The sequence below is a fragment of the Haematobia irritans genome, chromosome 1, assembly GCF_050003625.1.
Source record: "Haematobia irritans isolate KBUSLIRL chromosome 1, ASM5000362v1, whole genome shotgun sequence".
Taxonomy (NCBI): domain Eukaryota; kingdom Metazoa; phylum Arthropoda; class Insecta; order Diptera; family Muscidae; genus Haematobia; species Haematobia irritans.
Genome location: NC_134397.1, coordinates 267,990,041 through 268,005,853, shown reverse-complemented (window position 1 = coordinate 268,005,853; position 15,813 = coordinate 267,990,041). Strand labels below are relative to the sequence as shown.

Genomic DNA, 15,813 nt, shown 5'->3' with positions numbered 1-15,813 from the left:
CCTAAAATAGCAAGGTTGTAATGGTTTAGTACTCGCATTTAAGATGAACTTGGCTAATTGTAATATATTCATTGGCTTAAATCTACTTTAGTACAAGTGGTCCAATTGGTCCAATTTTTGGCCAGCGTGTAGACTTTTCGATTCTAAACACAAAATGTAATATATTTTTTCACAGGCACAGAATCACAGTAAAACATTAATTTATAACAGATCCATCGATATAAAGCGAATAATACTAAACGCATATAATATGCACTTAGGCCATATTTAGTTGGCATTATTTCCCTAAAATAGCAAGGTTGTAATGGTTTAGTACTCGCATTTAAGATGAACTTTGCTAATTGTAATATATTCATTGGCTTAAATCTACTTTAGTACAAGTGGTCCGATTGGTCCAATTTTTGGCCAGCGTGTAGACTTTTCGATTCTAAACACAAAATGTTATATACCACTTTTTGGCGGAAAGACCTATTTTCGGAGTTACGGGCCCATAAAGTTTTCATTGTCACGTATATTGGATTTGCGATGGATACGCACATAATCGTCCTAAAAGTAAAATATTTATAATAACATGGACCCGGAGAGGTTCTGGGTTAGCGTTAGCTCACTTTGGACTCTGTCCATAGGAGAAAGCCTCAAACCCCGGCCGAAGGCCGTCCACCTGTCCACTTTGGGTTCGCGTTAGCCCACTTTGGACTCTGTCCATTGGAGAAAGTCTCAAACCCCGGCCGAAGGCCGGCTACCTTTTCCCTTTGAGTTCGCGTTAGCCCACTTTGAGTCCTGTTCGTAGGAGAAATTCTCAAACCCCGGACGAAGTCTGGCCACCTGTACCCAATTTTTAAGGGTTACTTAATATTTTCGGCTTAAAATGTACTATTTTTACTAAATACGCAAAAAACGGAATTTTATTAATTTCATGAAAAGTTGCTGTTAGAATTAACAAAAAATTAAAGGAAAAAACCGATTTTCAGATGTCGATATCTCGAAAACTAGGCTTTTCCGCCAAATTTTTTACTTTACATTGTCGATTTAAAACCCCTCCTCCTACACTCAAAAAACAATTTTTTTATTTTTAACAACTTGTGCTAAAATAGATTTGTTTCCCTTCCTGTGGACCATGTGAAAGAATGCTATCAACCCAGCGTCGAATCACAGCCAGAACGATAGAATTCACATGAATATATTTGGTTGAAATTGCTTTTCATTATCAACTGCATACTTTTCGATTTATTATGAAATAAACGTACGAACATTTATCTCAAAACATTAAATTTTTCTTCGAATACGAAAATACTAGCTCTTATTGGAAAATACTTTACAAAAATATAGGGTCCTTTTAGAAGATCTTTATTAAGTTGAGTTTTTCTACGGCTGTTTTTGCACGTTAAATAAAATTTCGTAAAACAGCCACATATCGACCTACCGAAGACATTGACATGTTAGATTTGTGGTTCGGGACAAATATTTATGTTAACCACATATTCATAGAAGTGTAAAATACTAAATACTAAAAAGGATGGTTTGTTCACAAATGTTATTGCATAATCAAAAAATACGGATTGTTTTGAATTTTTGAAGTTATATACTGTGTACCATTTTACTATTGTCCATTTGACTTAGTGAATTTATAATTTTATTCGGATCAGCAGAAAATTTCAGCAAACTACTGACTTTTCTGCAGTATGCCTGCTTTTCCAAAGTAACATATTGTTGCTGTTTAGCAAACAAAAAACTGCTAAAACAGCAGCATTTTGCTTGCTTAAAAACAACAGACAGCGTTTGCTATTAACAACAGACTTTTTTCTATGAGTGTAGGTAAAGTTTTACAGCTAAATAATGCGTCATCTCATCCCTACCTCATTAAATCATCTAAAATATAACCTTTTAGGGGTATTTATATTAATATTAGAATATAAGAAAATATTTTCGAATATAAATATACAATAAAGTAATTTAAAGAAATTCACATAAAAAACGGTGTTTAAGTGGTATCCTTTTTAAATTCTACCATATGCCCAGCGCAGGTAGTGGTGTGATGGTACTCGAGGTAAGTATCAACACTCATAGAAAAAAGTCTGCTCAAATCAACAGTCGATTTCTGCTGTTATACTTTTGTTCTTCATGGCCTAATGAACAACAATTTATAAAATATTTAGGTTATAAATTATTCCCAAAAGCATATTTAATAACCAAAAGTACGTTTCGATATATTTTTGCACTGTAATATACTTACAATCTCCTAAACACGATTAGCAAACATTTTGTTTGCTGTTATGCTGCAATTGGATAAATATTCAGATTTTTGTCAAATACTATAGATATTCATAAAATATTGTTTTAATTATGTTAGGATAGCTCTAAATTGATATTTTTATTTGTTTTAGCAAAAATAAAACATGTTTTAGTGTAATCGAGCTTTAAAAAATAGCAGGGAATGTTTGCTATATCAGCAAACAGTGACTGCTGTCCCTTTTTCAGCAGACTTTCTGCTGTTTTAGCAGACATTTCTGCTGTCCTTACTAACAAATTTCTTTGGGTGAACTTTTCCACGTCAAGCAAGACTAATTTAATTCTCTTCCATTATGTTACCGATGTGAATTTAGCATTCGATATACAGACTAGCGTCATAAAAATATCGAAAATCAAAACTGGGGTTAACCCCACGACCCTGTGTATGCAAGGCAGGCATACTAACCATTGCACCCGGTGGTATAATTGATTAATTGATCCTTCGGGTCAAACTGGGGCCGAATAAGCCATATGTTTTCAAAATTTAAAAATTAAATGTTATACTTAAGTTGTCGCAGACTAATTATTCTTAATTATGCTTTAGGTTTTCTTTCATTTTCGCCAACCTTTTTTGTTGGAATATTAAGTAAAAGTTTGAGGTATTTTTAAATATTTTATTTATTTTTCCAAAATTTCGCGATTACCATATTGAACTAGCGGTTCAATATGGTAGAAAGTACTAAATTCCTTAAATCCTTCTCACTACATAATTTGTAATATATGGAATTTAGATAATTAATTTTTAGGACTTTTAATTCAATATTTGAAAACTCAATGTTCCTTTGCAATTAACATATTAAAGTGACTGTCCTCATCACCGTCATATCCACTAAGTGATGTAAAATTCGAACTCTGATTATCCAATTGATAGTTTTTATATAAACTATCAAAGCTACTGCAACAAGAAACGTAATTTGAATTCATTTCATTTTCATTAAATGAGGAATTGATTTGTTGGTTTTGCTTTAGGTATAATCGATTCCCGCAATTTTCCATTTCCTGGTTGTTATTATGGCTAAGCTTATCAATTTTTTGACGAATATTTGTACTGATTTGTAATTTCTTTAATTCATTGCCGCTGTTTTTCGAAACATTGAAAAAAGTTTGTACCTTTCCCAAAGATTCCTTGACTTTATGGAAGTCCAATTGACTGAAGCTCAACCTTTCAAATTTTTCAAGCATTGATTTTATATCTATATTTGTATTCTTCGTATCATCATTTTCGTGGGCCGCATCAGAATTTTTAATTTCTTCAAATTTTGACAATCTCTCAATTTTTTCATTTGTAGAACAATTGAAGTTCTCTCGCATAAGCAAATAAGATGAAACATCTTCTATTTCACCAATAAGCTCTTCAAATTGTTGAATCATAGTATCATGTGTAATGCATAGCAACTCCAAACGTTCTTGTAGTTCTTTTAAATGAATTTCAGCGCTTTGAGTTCGCAAAACTTCTTCTGGAACATGGGGAATGTAAAATGGGAGGGCATATATTTTTCTATAAGTGCAAAAAAACTTACTAAATGATTTTTTCTTGCTGTCCATGGTGGTTATTGTTAATTTTAAAAAATTTTGAATAAGATTTTTATATTAAAAAGTATTAAAATCTGAGTTTGAATTTACTTTATGTCAACTAATGACAAGCTGAATATTAAGTTGTTTATTATATGGTTACAAAACAAAAACGAAATATTTTTCCAAAAATTTAGTTTAAATTTAGTTTATGTCAACTAATGACAAGCTGAATATTAAGTTGTTTATTATATGGTTACAAAACAAAAACGAAATATTTTTCCAAAAATTCATCAATAAGCATTAATTACGAATGGTTTGTCCGTTGTATCAAAAATTTTATCGAATCAAATCTTTTGTAGTCGAAAGTCGTGTTATATTTATTTATTTAGAAAACGGGTCTCATTTTCCAGCAATTATGAGCTGAATGTAACATTATGAGACAATGGCTTGCCGTCTTATTCCACCCAGCCACATATTTTTATGTTAGCTCATTTTGTTTTTTGAATGTAACTGGCATTCTATTTTGAAAGTAACAAAAATTCGTAGGTAGGATTTCTCTTTAATAACCCATTTATTAGGAGCTGAATGTAACATTATGAGACAATGGCTTGCCGTCTTATTCCACCCAGCCACATGTTTTTATGTTAGCTCATTTTGTTTATATACCAAATTTTATTTATTTATTAAAAATATTTATTATACCTATATATCTAATTTAGTTCTAGAATTCAGTTTATATTCTCAAAAATCGATTGTCAACTTAAGGCTTCGTAATGCGCTTCAATATGTTGATGTTGCATACCAGGATTGTGACCTATTACATAAGTCCCAGTTGTTGTTTCATTTGCCAGCACCATCGTTGATTGTTGATGGACATCATTTTCCGTAAGTGCTCGCAATTCCAGCTCACATATCAACTGCGAAACTCTCATTTTTGCCTCGGCTATCAACTTTGGTGATAAGGCTTTCACACTTGAACTAACACTTTCGAAAAATAAATCGACATGATTTTTCTCCCTAGGTGGAGAAGATAGTGGTATACTACCACCCATTAATTCCTTGAACGAATCCATAAGATCATTCTTGTCTTTTTGTATTTGCAGCAAAAGTTTCATGCCTTCCTTTCGGTCCGTTGCTTCCTCAATTATTGAGTTCTCCGATTTAAGGATTTTTCGAGGTCTGTCGTTATTAATTTTGTTTACGGATGGTCTTTTAACTACTATTTGATCAACAATATCACCCGTTATTATTTCGGTTTCTGTGTTATCCATGGTATTATCTTCTTGCGAGTATTGGCCTTCAGATGTTTGATCATCGGTTTGTTGTTCATAAGTGAATTCATTTTGGACTTCAGGCCTAGGTATAAAAAGAAAAACATGTTAACCAAATCATATTCAGAAATAACTTTTTCCAGCAAAATATTACTCGTCAATGTATTCATCCATGAAGTCTTCTTGTGACATTTCAGAAGGGTCTCTCGGTCTTTGTTTATAATATTTACTTCGTTCCCGTCTTATGCTTAAATGCTGCTTGGTACCTCCTTCCCCTTTACTGAGAAGGATATCCAGATTTCTTGCATGTTTCGTAGTTCTTTCATGTCGCTGTAAGTGACATCGATTGCAATCAAGTCTACAAAGACAAGCCCGACAGAAAGGTTTATTGGGGTCATCATCACATCTTTCTAGCCACGGATAAAATATTTTTAACCATTTTTCACAAAATTTCTGGGAATATTTTGGTTTATTATTTGAGTTATTTATACTGTCTTTAACGGTCGCTTCACCTTTTCGCTGGGATGATTTTGAGTTCCTAAAAAATAGTGTTTCGAAAAAGGTAGTTTAAGGAAAGAGAAAGGCACCAAAATAGTAAGGGAATGATACAAGGCTGTTTTTTTCAAATGATCCTCATTACTACATAAATTTTTATTTGTCTGCTTACCAATCTGGATCATTGGGATCATCACGAAAACTCATTTTATGTCTTTCTTTATAGTAACAATGTATATTTTCTTTTATATGAAATAAAATTTCTTGTAATTTTTCTCGATAGCTACTATTACGAACCCAACGCTGTCATAGTGTTCAACCTCTCACAAAAACGTTCTGATATTTGCGAGTTAAAATTTAATTAATGAATACGTAACGTTGAATTCGTAACAGTTTTAAATAAACGTGTATTTCGCGGTTAAGGCCGGTATGCACCTCTAGCGAAATTTTCGGTAGCAAAAATTTATTTAATGGTGTTTTCTTTTCTGAAAAAAGTGCTTTGCCGTCATTTTGTCTGTACAGAATGCGCATTTTTAAAATGTTACCAGCAACCCAAAAAAAGGCTATCATTTCAGCGGGCAGAAAAGAATTCAAAGAAGGAAACAGGGCAATCGCAGCACTCTCGTTTGTTGGCAGTGCTGAAAATGCCCGTAATTTGCCTCTATGCGTGGCACTATTTTCACAACAGAATTCGAAGCCTTTTCGCACTTTTGCCTGTTTTTTTAGAAAAGAACCTAAAAAGTACATTTTCCGGCCAAAATGCAAAAAAAGTGCGCATTTTTCATAAGAAAAGAAAACGCCATAAGTCTACAACAAAAAAACAGGGCTGTGTACACAAATTTTAAACCAGCTAATCACTTTTAAAAATTGTTAATATATGTTCCAAATATTCCTCAAATAAATTGTTTATTATTTACAGACCTTTTAAAACTTTTACGCACACAATGATTATAATAAATTAAATGTTTGCTGCCAAAATATGCTTTTGACAACCCTGTTATTTTCATTAGAGGTGCGTACCAGCTTACGAAATTGAACGCTACCGAAAATTTCGTTAGCATAAATAGCAATGCATTTCTTATGGGAATGAAATTTTTCGCTAGAGGTGCATACCGGCCTTTAGTATTAAGTTTGTTTCTGCGAAAAACGAATATCAGCATTTATCACAATGAAATTAACCCTTTTGTGCGAAATAATATGCTTGCTTATTTTTGCCTGCGAAAATTTTAGAGATCACTATCTAATCTAAAAAAAGTCAAAACAAAGATTTATTCGGCGCAAACGATTTTACATGGAGGATAACAGTTTTTCGTGCGAAAACGTGCTCTTAGGCTTACTCTAAAATAATTTATTCTTATTGCAGAAAATTTTACTCAATGTTTGCGTACGATCTCTCGCACTAAAAACTTTTATCAATTTAATAGGAATATGCTTGGTTTCATTTGTATTTTTCATTAGTTTAAGGCCGGTATGCACCTCTAGCGAAAAATTTCATTCCCATAAGAAATGCATTGCTATTTATGCTAACGAAATTTTCGGTAGCGTTCAATTTCGTAAGCTGGTACGCACCTCTAATGAAAATAACAGGGTTGTCAAAAGCATATTTTGGCAGCAAACATTTAATTTATTACAATCATTGTGTGCGTAAAAGTTTTAAAAGGTCTGTAAATAATAAACAATTTATTTGAGGAATATTTGGAACATATATTAACAATTTTTAAAAGCGATTAGCTGGTTTAAAATTTGTGTACACAGCCCTGTTTTTTTTGTTGTAGACTTAAATAATTTTTTGCTACCGAAAATTTCGCTAGAGGTGCATACCGGCCTTTAGAGAAAGCATCCGTGAAAATTAAATGCTTTCAACTCGAAAACCGAATATAGTACCGGTCGTATACAATATCTAATGGGCCGTCCAGACTATAAGTTTTCCGGACGGGATGTCTATGTTTTAAAAAAATCTTACATGTAGCCAATCGCTACGAATTGTAGGCGATGACTAAATAATCGATAAATTTGTTATCGATCCAATCAAGATTTTGATCATATGCGGATTTAACAGCTGTTTTGTTTGCAAACTGAAAAAGTCCATAGTACTAAACCCACAGTTGTACATGTCAAATAGATTTATTTGTTATAGATTTGATAGAAGTCCTCTTCGAGCCAGCAGATATTCCTCTATTGAAAATCTAAGGAAATCTAATGGCGTTTTCTTTTCTTGTAAAAAATGCACACTTTTTTTGCATTTTGCCCGGAAAATGTACTCTTTAGGTTCTTTTCTAAAAAAAAAACAGGCAAAAGTGCGAAAAGGCTTCGAATTCTGTTGTGAAAATAGCGCCACGCATAGAGGCAAATTACGGGCATTTTCAGCACTGCCAACAAATGAGAGTGCTGCGATTGCCCTGTCTCCTTCTTTGAATTCTTTTCTGCCCGCTGAAATGATAGGGAAACATAGTACTAAATCATATAAAATTGTGTTATGCCACGCATTTTTAAGCCGACCACAAACCAACGTATTGACCGTCGTCAATATTATCATACACGGCTACGTTGTTCTACGTTTTTAATCAAATTCTCTCTCAATCAACGAATGGTATTTTAATCAATTCTACTTCAAATTGTGGATGTAAAAATAACTAATGAAATCTCATGGAAATATATTGGATGCAATATATTTGTGTAATAATTGGTGTAAGGAGTAACAGCAGCTGAGAGAATCCATCGTCGGAGAGTGTAAAGTAAGATTGCTAATATTATTTAAATTATGATGTATTGAATTTACGTATTACATCCCGAATAATTGTTATTTTAATATTAAGCTTCTTAATTCTATCTTTGTTTTGTCTAATATGAAAAATTACATGAACTATTAGTAATACTTTAGGGTTCGTATATTATAGTTGGTATACAATCACAAAACATCTGTTAAACAGTCTTGGTCCAATGATTTATGACGCCTTTATATTTTGTATATATTTATGTTACCCAAAGATATAATCGTGGAATTTATGAAAAATTCCATTTTTAATACGCGCAAATTTTTTATATATAATTTGTTATGGTTTCTAAAGCTTTTTTTTTATCGAAAATAGCTTTAATATGAGAGCCTATATGGGACACAGGATCTATCCGGGTTAACGGGTATGAGGTTCTTTAATTTAATTGTGAATAACATTTATTTGGATACCAAATTCATTATATTTGGGTAGATTTTGTGTGTAGAATTCCAAATCCAATACGACAAATATGTGCTCCAAATCGACATATCTGGCAATATAGGTTTAGTTAAAAAAATTAGAAAGAGTACGTTTTGCAATGGTTTATATTGGTTTTACTCAACTTTTGCATGTCCCTACTGTTTTTTTGTACAAATTTTTCAAAATTTAATTAATGTCATTTTTTGCTTCCACTGTAATCGAAAAGAAAATACTTAACTATTTGCACTTAACACTATTACTACACGATTAATATAATTTCCTAATTTCAGAAAACAAAACATGAACGTGGTTTCGAAAATGGATTCATTTACACAGAGCAAACCTTTGCAACACCTGAACTGAACTGCATATTCGAAGTGTGAGAAGTGGAGCACAGTTTAAGTATATTAATTGTGGTCAAAGTAATAGTCTTCACATCCAAAATGATTGAACTAGGCGATGCGACGAGCAATTTAAGTCACCAATTATTACAACGTGAATCTAATGCAAAGGTGAACGGATATTCTAGATCATTTGCCTCTCGTTTGTATCGAGAACGTTTACGAGTTGCCAAGAACTTATACAAAACGGATTTAAAAGGACATTTTGGTTGCGTTAATGCAATTGAGTTCTCACATGGTGGCCAATTTTTGGCATCAGGTAATGTCCTGATACAATGATAAGTAATTTAGATAATTAAATATTTTCCCATTTCTAGGTGGAGACGATAAACGAGTATTAGTATGGGATATTGAAAAATCGTTGAGTGGTACGGCGAATCCTAGATCGTTGGCTACCGAACAATCAAGCAATATATTTTGTTTAGGGTTCGATAGCCAAAATCGCAAACTGATATCTGGTGGTAATGATGCCTTGGCAATTTCTCATGATTTTGAAACGTATGTTTGAAATGTTTCCTAAAAGAAATAATAATATATTGAAATTTATAAAAATCTATATCAAAAATTTATTTTACATTGCAGTGGAAAATTAGATAATGTTTTTAAGCACGAAGAGCCCGTTTATGGTCTATCAATAGATCCCCAAAACGACAGTATTTTTGCTACAGCATCTGAGAATGGAGTTATACTTTTGTTTGACCAACGAACAGATCCCGCCGATCCATTGGTGGTGGCTTCATTGTCATCATCTTTTCATGCGGTAGAGTTTCATCCCACAATGAGCCACCTAATGGTCACAGCTAATTCAAAGAAAGGAGCCGCATTGTATGACACACGAAAACCGAAAGAGTAAGAAGAAAGGGCCTTTCCTTTAAAACGACAAGTTACATTGTATTTTTGATCATTTACAGGCCAGTTATACAGTATGGGAATATACAAAATCTTCGCAGTTGTATGAGCGTACGTTTCAATCGGACTGGAAATTTAATTCTTGGCTTACGCCGCCGTTTAACTCCCATATTATATAGTGTTAACTCACCACAAAGAATTTGTACTTTTTATCATGGCAATTATTACAATTCATGCACAATGAAAAGCTGTACCTTCGCTGGCGAAGATGATGAGCTGGTGATTTCGGGATCGGATGATTTTAATCTATATGTTTGGCGCTTATCTGATATTGACTGTAAGTTCCATGGAAATCGTCATATGTATTTTTTATAAAAATTACAGTAGACACGTAACGCCCTTCGAAATTTCATTCCTTAGGTGTTCGGTGACAACTTACCGAATGGACTTTTAAATTGAGTTACCTCTCACATTTCTCTAACAATTATGCATAGGGTAGAAAATGTAATACATATAAAAGTCATATTGGCCAGTTTTTCATCCTCCAATTAATACTTAACCGGTGCATGGACTCCTGGTCACGATAAATAATAAGAGCACATTGAAAAACCGTCCCTTAGAATTAATAGTAAAGACTTTAAGTTGCATTAACGCCATCTTTTCATTTTTTAACAAAAGAGTTCACATACACAGGAAAAAATTATTTTTTGTCCTCAATCACGGAATTGATTGATTCACTTAACTACTAGTATCAATCACCACCATCAATTAAAAAATTAATTGTTTCAATTAAAAGAATAATCGATATAATTAATTTCGTGATTGATTTTGGCTTTAATTCAAAAATTTGTGGAATCAATTAATGTGCTAGTCTGTCTGCATTCCGTAGTAGAACAAGGTTTCTCAAATTTGGGGAAAATTGATCCTTTTTGATATAGCAGTCATACATCCCAACAACACTCATGTGCAACTCATGTCACTGCATGTGTATAGAATATATGACATTTTTATTCGCCCATAAAGACGGGTTTCTGCATATGATCCGAATTGAAAATTAATATTGTGTTAGGTATATAAATACGCAGGGTGACTTTTATTGGTCCCGTTCTCCATATTGATCGATCACCCAATTTATTTTATTTTATTTGTATTCAGTATGCAATACATACGTGAATAAATGAGGCGAAAGCGGTCAGTATTGTCAGTTCATGCTAAGCATTCTATATCAACATGCATCACAAATTCAATTAGATAATTTAATACTACGCAAACGGTTATAAAGCGTATAACAGTTTTTCTTCTTGATAAAACGAAGATAACTGGCATGTCCACATTTGAAACTTTCCTAATACAATTGTTGTTGTAATTTGTAAATTATTAAGGATTTATATATTTTTTATTATTGCAGTCGACGATACAGAACAATGGGTTGAACACACACAAATGGTACTCTATGGACATCGTTCTATTGTGAATCAAGTACGTTATAATCGTGAAAAATGTCTACTCGCTTCATCAGGAGTGGAAAAAATTGTGAAAGTATGTAAAATCTTTATAATCAAAAATTTTTTTGCGTTAAATATACGACAAAATTTTTACAAAATATAATTGTAGATTTGGAGTCCATTCGCACAACACAATTGGTCCGGCTCATTAGTGGAGGAGTCAACGTGTTCCGATAACCCTCGTGAACTCTATTCTCCCTACAATTTATTCACTATGGCATTACCGGAAAATTGGCATCATTTATCTCATGACTACAGCAGTGAGAATACTAATGAAGATCCACGTATGATGGCATTTTTCGATTCTCTTATACAACAAGAGATCGAAGGATGGGATCCGAATAGCAGTTCTTCCGATGCCGAAGAAGGCCGAAGCATTACTTCCATAACGCGTTCCAGTTGTGAGAGCAGTTCTAGTAGTAGTAGCAGTAGTGCAAGTAGCAGCAGCAGCAGTAGTTCTAGTTCTAGCTCGAGTTATCGTTCATCGAGTTCCAGTATATCAAGCACATCATCCGATAGTGATAGTGATAATGAAAATAATGATTCGTCTGTGAGAAATGTTGAGAAAACACGCCATACATTTAAACGCAAACCATTGGCAAAACAAAATGCTTCAAAGACTCAACGACGGAGCCGAAGAAATGTTAGAAAGTCGAAAACTCCTACATCAAAATTGAAACCGGCAAATAGAATAGCATATTTAATCTCAAAGAAACGTAAATCATTGAGACGTTTAGCCTTAAAAGGAGCTAGGCTTGATGGTCGGCGTTCTCATAAATTAATTGTCGTTGTCAGTGGCCGAAATAACCGTGCATCCAAAACTTCAAAACAAAAGAATCGTCTGTCAATTAATCGACGGTCTGATAAACCACTCAACACAAACAAAGGCAATAGTTGCAACAACAATGAGAAACCTTCCACATCGAAAGCTGCTGCTCTTCTCTTTGCTGCATCTTCCAATAACAAAAAGACCAATCTAAAGCAATCTCCTTCCAAAAATGGTAAATATACTTACTCACGTTCTATAATACTTACATTATATTTGTGTCTCCGAGGGTATGTTACTGTATATAAATTGGAAAATTATTACGTGTTTTCAATGAGTTGGTGGTTTTATTCTGCATTATTTTCAAAATTAGTATGGGTTTGAAAGAGAATCAAGAAATTGAATTTTCAAAATTTGCAAAAATCGACTTTCGACTATTCGAGTTTGCGGCCGAAATATTCAATTATTATATTCAATTATATTTAATAATGCACAAATTTTCAAAAAATAAATAAGATATTTTTTGTAATTTGATTAAAAGGTTTCAAAATCAATCAACTTAGTTGGAAATATTTTATTGATATTTTTTCTGTTCGGACCATGTATGCTTATAATTGAGCTAAATCCCAAAAGGTAGTACCAATAATTCGTGTGTCAACAATATGTCAAATTGTCCTAACCGCTTTCTTAATAGAAAATATATCATACACGGAGTTTAAACTTTTATTTTTAATAAAGTAATAATATGGTTGTATATTTAGCAGTAATACTGAGGCAAGGCTTCTGGGTGGAATACCTAGAAGACTTACTTAGTAGGTTAGGTTAGGTTAGGTGGCAGCCCGATGTATCAGGCTCACTTAGACTATTCAGTCCATTGTGATACCACATTCCAAATTAAGCTCAATGACAAGGGACCTCCTTTTTATAGCCGAGTCCGAACGGCGTTCCACATTGCAGTCAAACCACTTAGAGAAGCTTTGAAACCCTCAGAAATGTCACTAGCATTACTGAGGCGGGAAAACCACCGCTGAAAAACTTTTTGGTGTTCGGTCGAAGTAGGAATGGAACAAGGCGGGCATGCTAACCATTGCACCACGGTGGCTGCCAAGACTTACTTAGTAGCATATTAAAACAATAGTTTAGTTACGTTTGTATAAATCCTTAAGCAAGGATTCTGAGAAGACTTAGAAAACGTATTGGAGAGAATATAAATAACATGGGTTAATACTGACCGATTAAAACAGAAGATGAGATACGAAATAACGTTGAGGAATCGCAATGGAACAATATGATCAAAGTGGATGACATTTTTTTTAACGGATTGATGTCATCCTCTATAGCCCTACATTAATTTTTATTTTTATTTATTCCATTATAATCAAGCTAATATTTAGTAATAAAAAGCAAAATTAAATCAATATCAGTTTATTTACATTTGTATAACGAAATTTGTAATAATGCAGATTTACTCAATTTTCATTTCTTCAAATTTTTTTTCACAGATTCTCTGGACTGCTCAACGGGTGAAGATTCTGAAAAATTAGCATTTAGCAGTACTAGTCGTTCTAATACTGCAAATTCACCTCCTGCAACTTCCCATAACGCAAATATGCCCAGCACTAGTACAGGAATCACATCGAATTTCCGAGGTAAGTAAATTATCTAAAAAAACGAATACACAATAACTGGATATATATCTATAGATCCCTTTGTATTAATTGTTTCCTTCGAACCCTATAAGAGTGGTGTATAAATTCACCACAAAATAATATAGCCGACAGTATTGATCCTGTGGCGAGGACATAGAATGCCAATTGCAAATCTACTATACTCAATACTTTCCATTTATGTTCTGATTCTGCTACATAGTCTTGAAACAAATGTATTCGACTTCTCGATTTATATTTTTCTCCTTCAATCCAGTAGTTTATTAAACCAGCTGCAAGAAATTTTGTAAGAGCCAAGTTTATTTCTTCTTCATAAGGTGAATTTTTCATCATGGGAAAAGCAATATTATAGAGCTTCGGACATTCGGGTATCATGAAAACTTTTTTTGTTACAAAATAGTAAATGTCAACTAAGTCCAACGATGCGGCCCTTGTAACTGCAACAAATCCTCCACGTTTAGCCATAATACTTATGAGGCGTTCTTCCGGTTCCCCAACTAATATCATACGCCTATCTAGGCTCTGATAGATTTCCGAGCTGTGACCAGTAAATAAATCATCTCTGATAGCTGCATGTTTATAGAATATTCGCATATGTGCCTTTTCCAATTCAGCCAACGTATTTATGTCTTTGTAATACAAAGGTTCTATATACACAGTGGCCAAACTTGAATCTATTATTGCCCCAATAATCACACTAACTAAACACAATGAAATGGCAAAAATACGCTCCGCATTCGAAGGAGGAAACCGGGTAATAATCATGCGTACCCATAATACCCAGGTATCGGTGAATATAACATACCACTCAAATCGCATACTCTTTACTTGCATCAATTCTTCACTATTTAATCTTAGATTTACACGTCTTAAGAGCATCCAGAAAAAGGAGGATAGTGTGCCCACAATCACATAGACAAGCCAAATACTTTCATGGACTGCATAGAGCGGTAGAATGGATGCTGGTATACGTTGTGATTTCTTAACGTAGCAGCATAGTTTGTCCATATACACAGACGCTGAGAAATCAATGCCACGAGCCAAATAGTCCTTGATAAAAAATCCAGTTAAACTTATATCCGTTTCATTACGTTCCAAACGTCCAATGGCACCATTAAATGAACCATTTTCTAAGCGAGCTCTTCAAGACCAAAAAATACTCTTTTTCAAAGAAAATTAAATATATTGGAAAATTGAAAATCACTTACCCAAAAAAATCATCATCTGGCCATTGTAAATACATCGAAAAATTCAAATACTGTTCTAGTAAATAAGCCACATTGGCCTCGGTACCTTTTACGCCGGTTACTTTCATTTCATTGCCATCTGCCAATACGCTTGAAAACACCGAATCGAAAATATAAACCCGCAGTGTGTAGCCATTCATATTATGAAATATATTGTTTATGTTATATTCCCTGATGTTGACCAATCTACCATAGTTTCCTTGCTCATCGTTTACAAAAGGATGATAAAATTGAGTGACATCATTTGCCATGTATATAATTTTATATATTCGCAATGTATTCCAAAAATATTGTGCTTTGTTAAAAATATCCGACCAGTCTGTTGTATCGTTTGCCAATAACAAGAAAAGATAGCCAGCTCGATTAGCTTGATTCTCTAGGATGATGGATAATTCTTGCATATCGGTACATTCGAACATTTTATGACGACATTTTGATGTTTCCTTAGATATTAAACTACCATTTGATTGATAATTTTCAAATGGTATTTGGAATGTGTTATATAATGTCTTATACAATACATTAGCACCTAACATTTGACTTCGTATATGGATATAAAGACAATCGCATGTATTAATAATCTCACGTATGTCCGAGAAATTCCATGATTGTAT

General features: G+C 33.3%; 4 protein-coding genes across 5 annotated transcripts in view; 1 reads left to right on the top strand and 3 right to left on the bottom strand.

Annotated features, from left to right (window-relative positions):
* Positions 1–2,889: 2,889 nt before the first annotated feature.
* LOC142219726 (uncharacterized) lies at positions 2,890–3,945 on the bottom strand. Of its 2 annotated transcripts, none has more exons than XM_075288590.1 (2): positions 3,810–3,945; positions 2,890–3,746 (listed from the first exon to the last, which is right to left on the bottom strand). In XM_075288590.1, the coding sequence occupies exons 1-2, from the start codon at positions 3,832–3,834 to the stop codon at positions 3,061–3,063; spliced, it is 711 nt and encodes a 236-aa protein (XP_075144705.1). In that variant the 5' UTR covers positions 3,835–3,945; the 3' UTR covers positions 2,890–3,060. The 2 variants fall into 2 exon arrangements, with proteins under 2 accessions (XP_075144705.1, XP_075144706.1); XM_075288591.1 differs by having other exon boundaries at positions 2,890–3,743.
* A 511-nt stretch (positions 3,946–4,456) lies between these two features.
* On the bottom strand, positions 4,457–5,884 carry LOC142223125 (uncharacterized). Its single transcript, XM_075292965.1, has 3 exons — positions 5,743–5,884; positions 5,230–5,613; positions 4,457–5,160 (listed from the first exon to the last, which is right to left on the bottom strand). The coding sequence occupies exons 1-3, from the start codon at positions 5,775–5,777 to the stop codon at positions 4,560–4,562; spliced, it is 1,020 nt and encodes a 339-aa protein (XP_075149080.1). The 5' UTR covers positions 5,778–5,884; the 3' UTR covers positions 4,457–4,559.
* Positions 5,885–8,106: 2,222 nt separating this feature from the next.
* The window catches only part of LOC142223090 (uncharacterized), a 44,361-nt gene continuing 36,654 nt past the window's right edge, over positions 8,107–15,813 (top strand). Inside the window, exons 1-8 of the mRNA XM_075292959.1 lie at positions 8,107–8,305; positions 9,055–9,424; positions 9,483–9,663; positions 9,748–10,014; positions 10,077–10,351; positions 11,423–11,553; positions 11,629–12,520; positions 13,788–13,934. Of these exons, the coding sequence (XP_075149074.1) occupies positions 9,208–9,424; positions 9,483–9,663; positions 9,748–10,014; positions 10,077–10,351; positions 11,423–11,553; positions 11,629–12,520; positions 13,788–13,934 (2,110 nt within the window). The 5' untranslated portion in view covers positions 8,107–8,305; positions 9,055–9,207. The remainder of the gene's footprint in view (positions 8,306–9,054; positions 9,425–9,482; positions 9,664–9,747; positions 10,015–10,076; positions 10,352–11,422; positions 11,554–11,628; positions 12,521–13,787; positions 13,935–15,813) is intronic.
* Ir100a (Ionotropic receptor 100a) lies at positions 13,863–15,629 on the bottom strand. The gene is made up of 2 exons (XM_075292963.1): positions 15,161–15,629; positions 13,863–15,093 (listed from the first exon to the last, which is right to left on the bottom strand). The coding sequence occupies exons 1-2, from the start codon at positions 15,616–15,618 to the stop codon at positions 13,983–13,985; spliced, it is 1,569 nt and encodes a 522-aa protein (XP_075149078.1). The 5' UTR covers positions 15,619–15,629; the 3' UTR covers positions 13,863–13,982.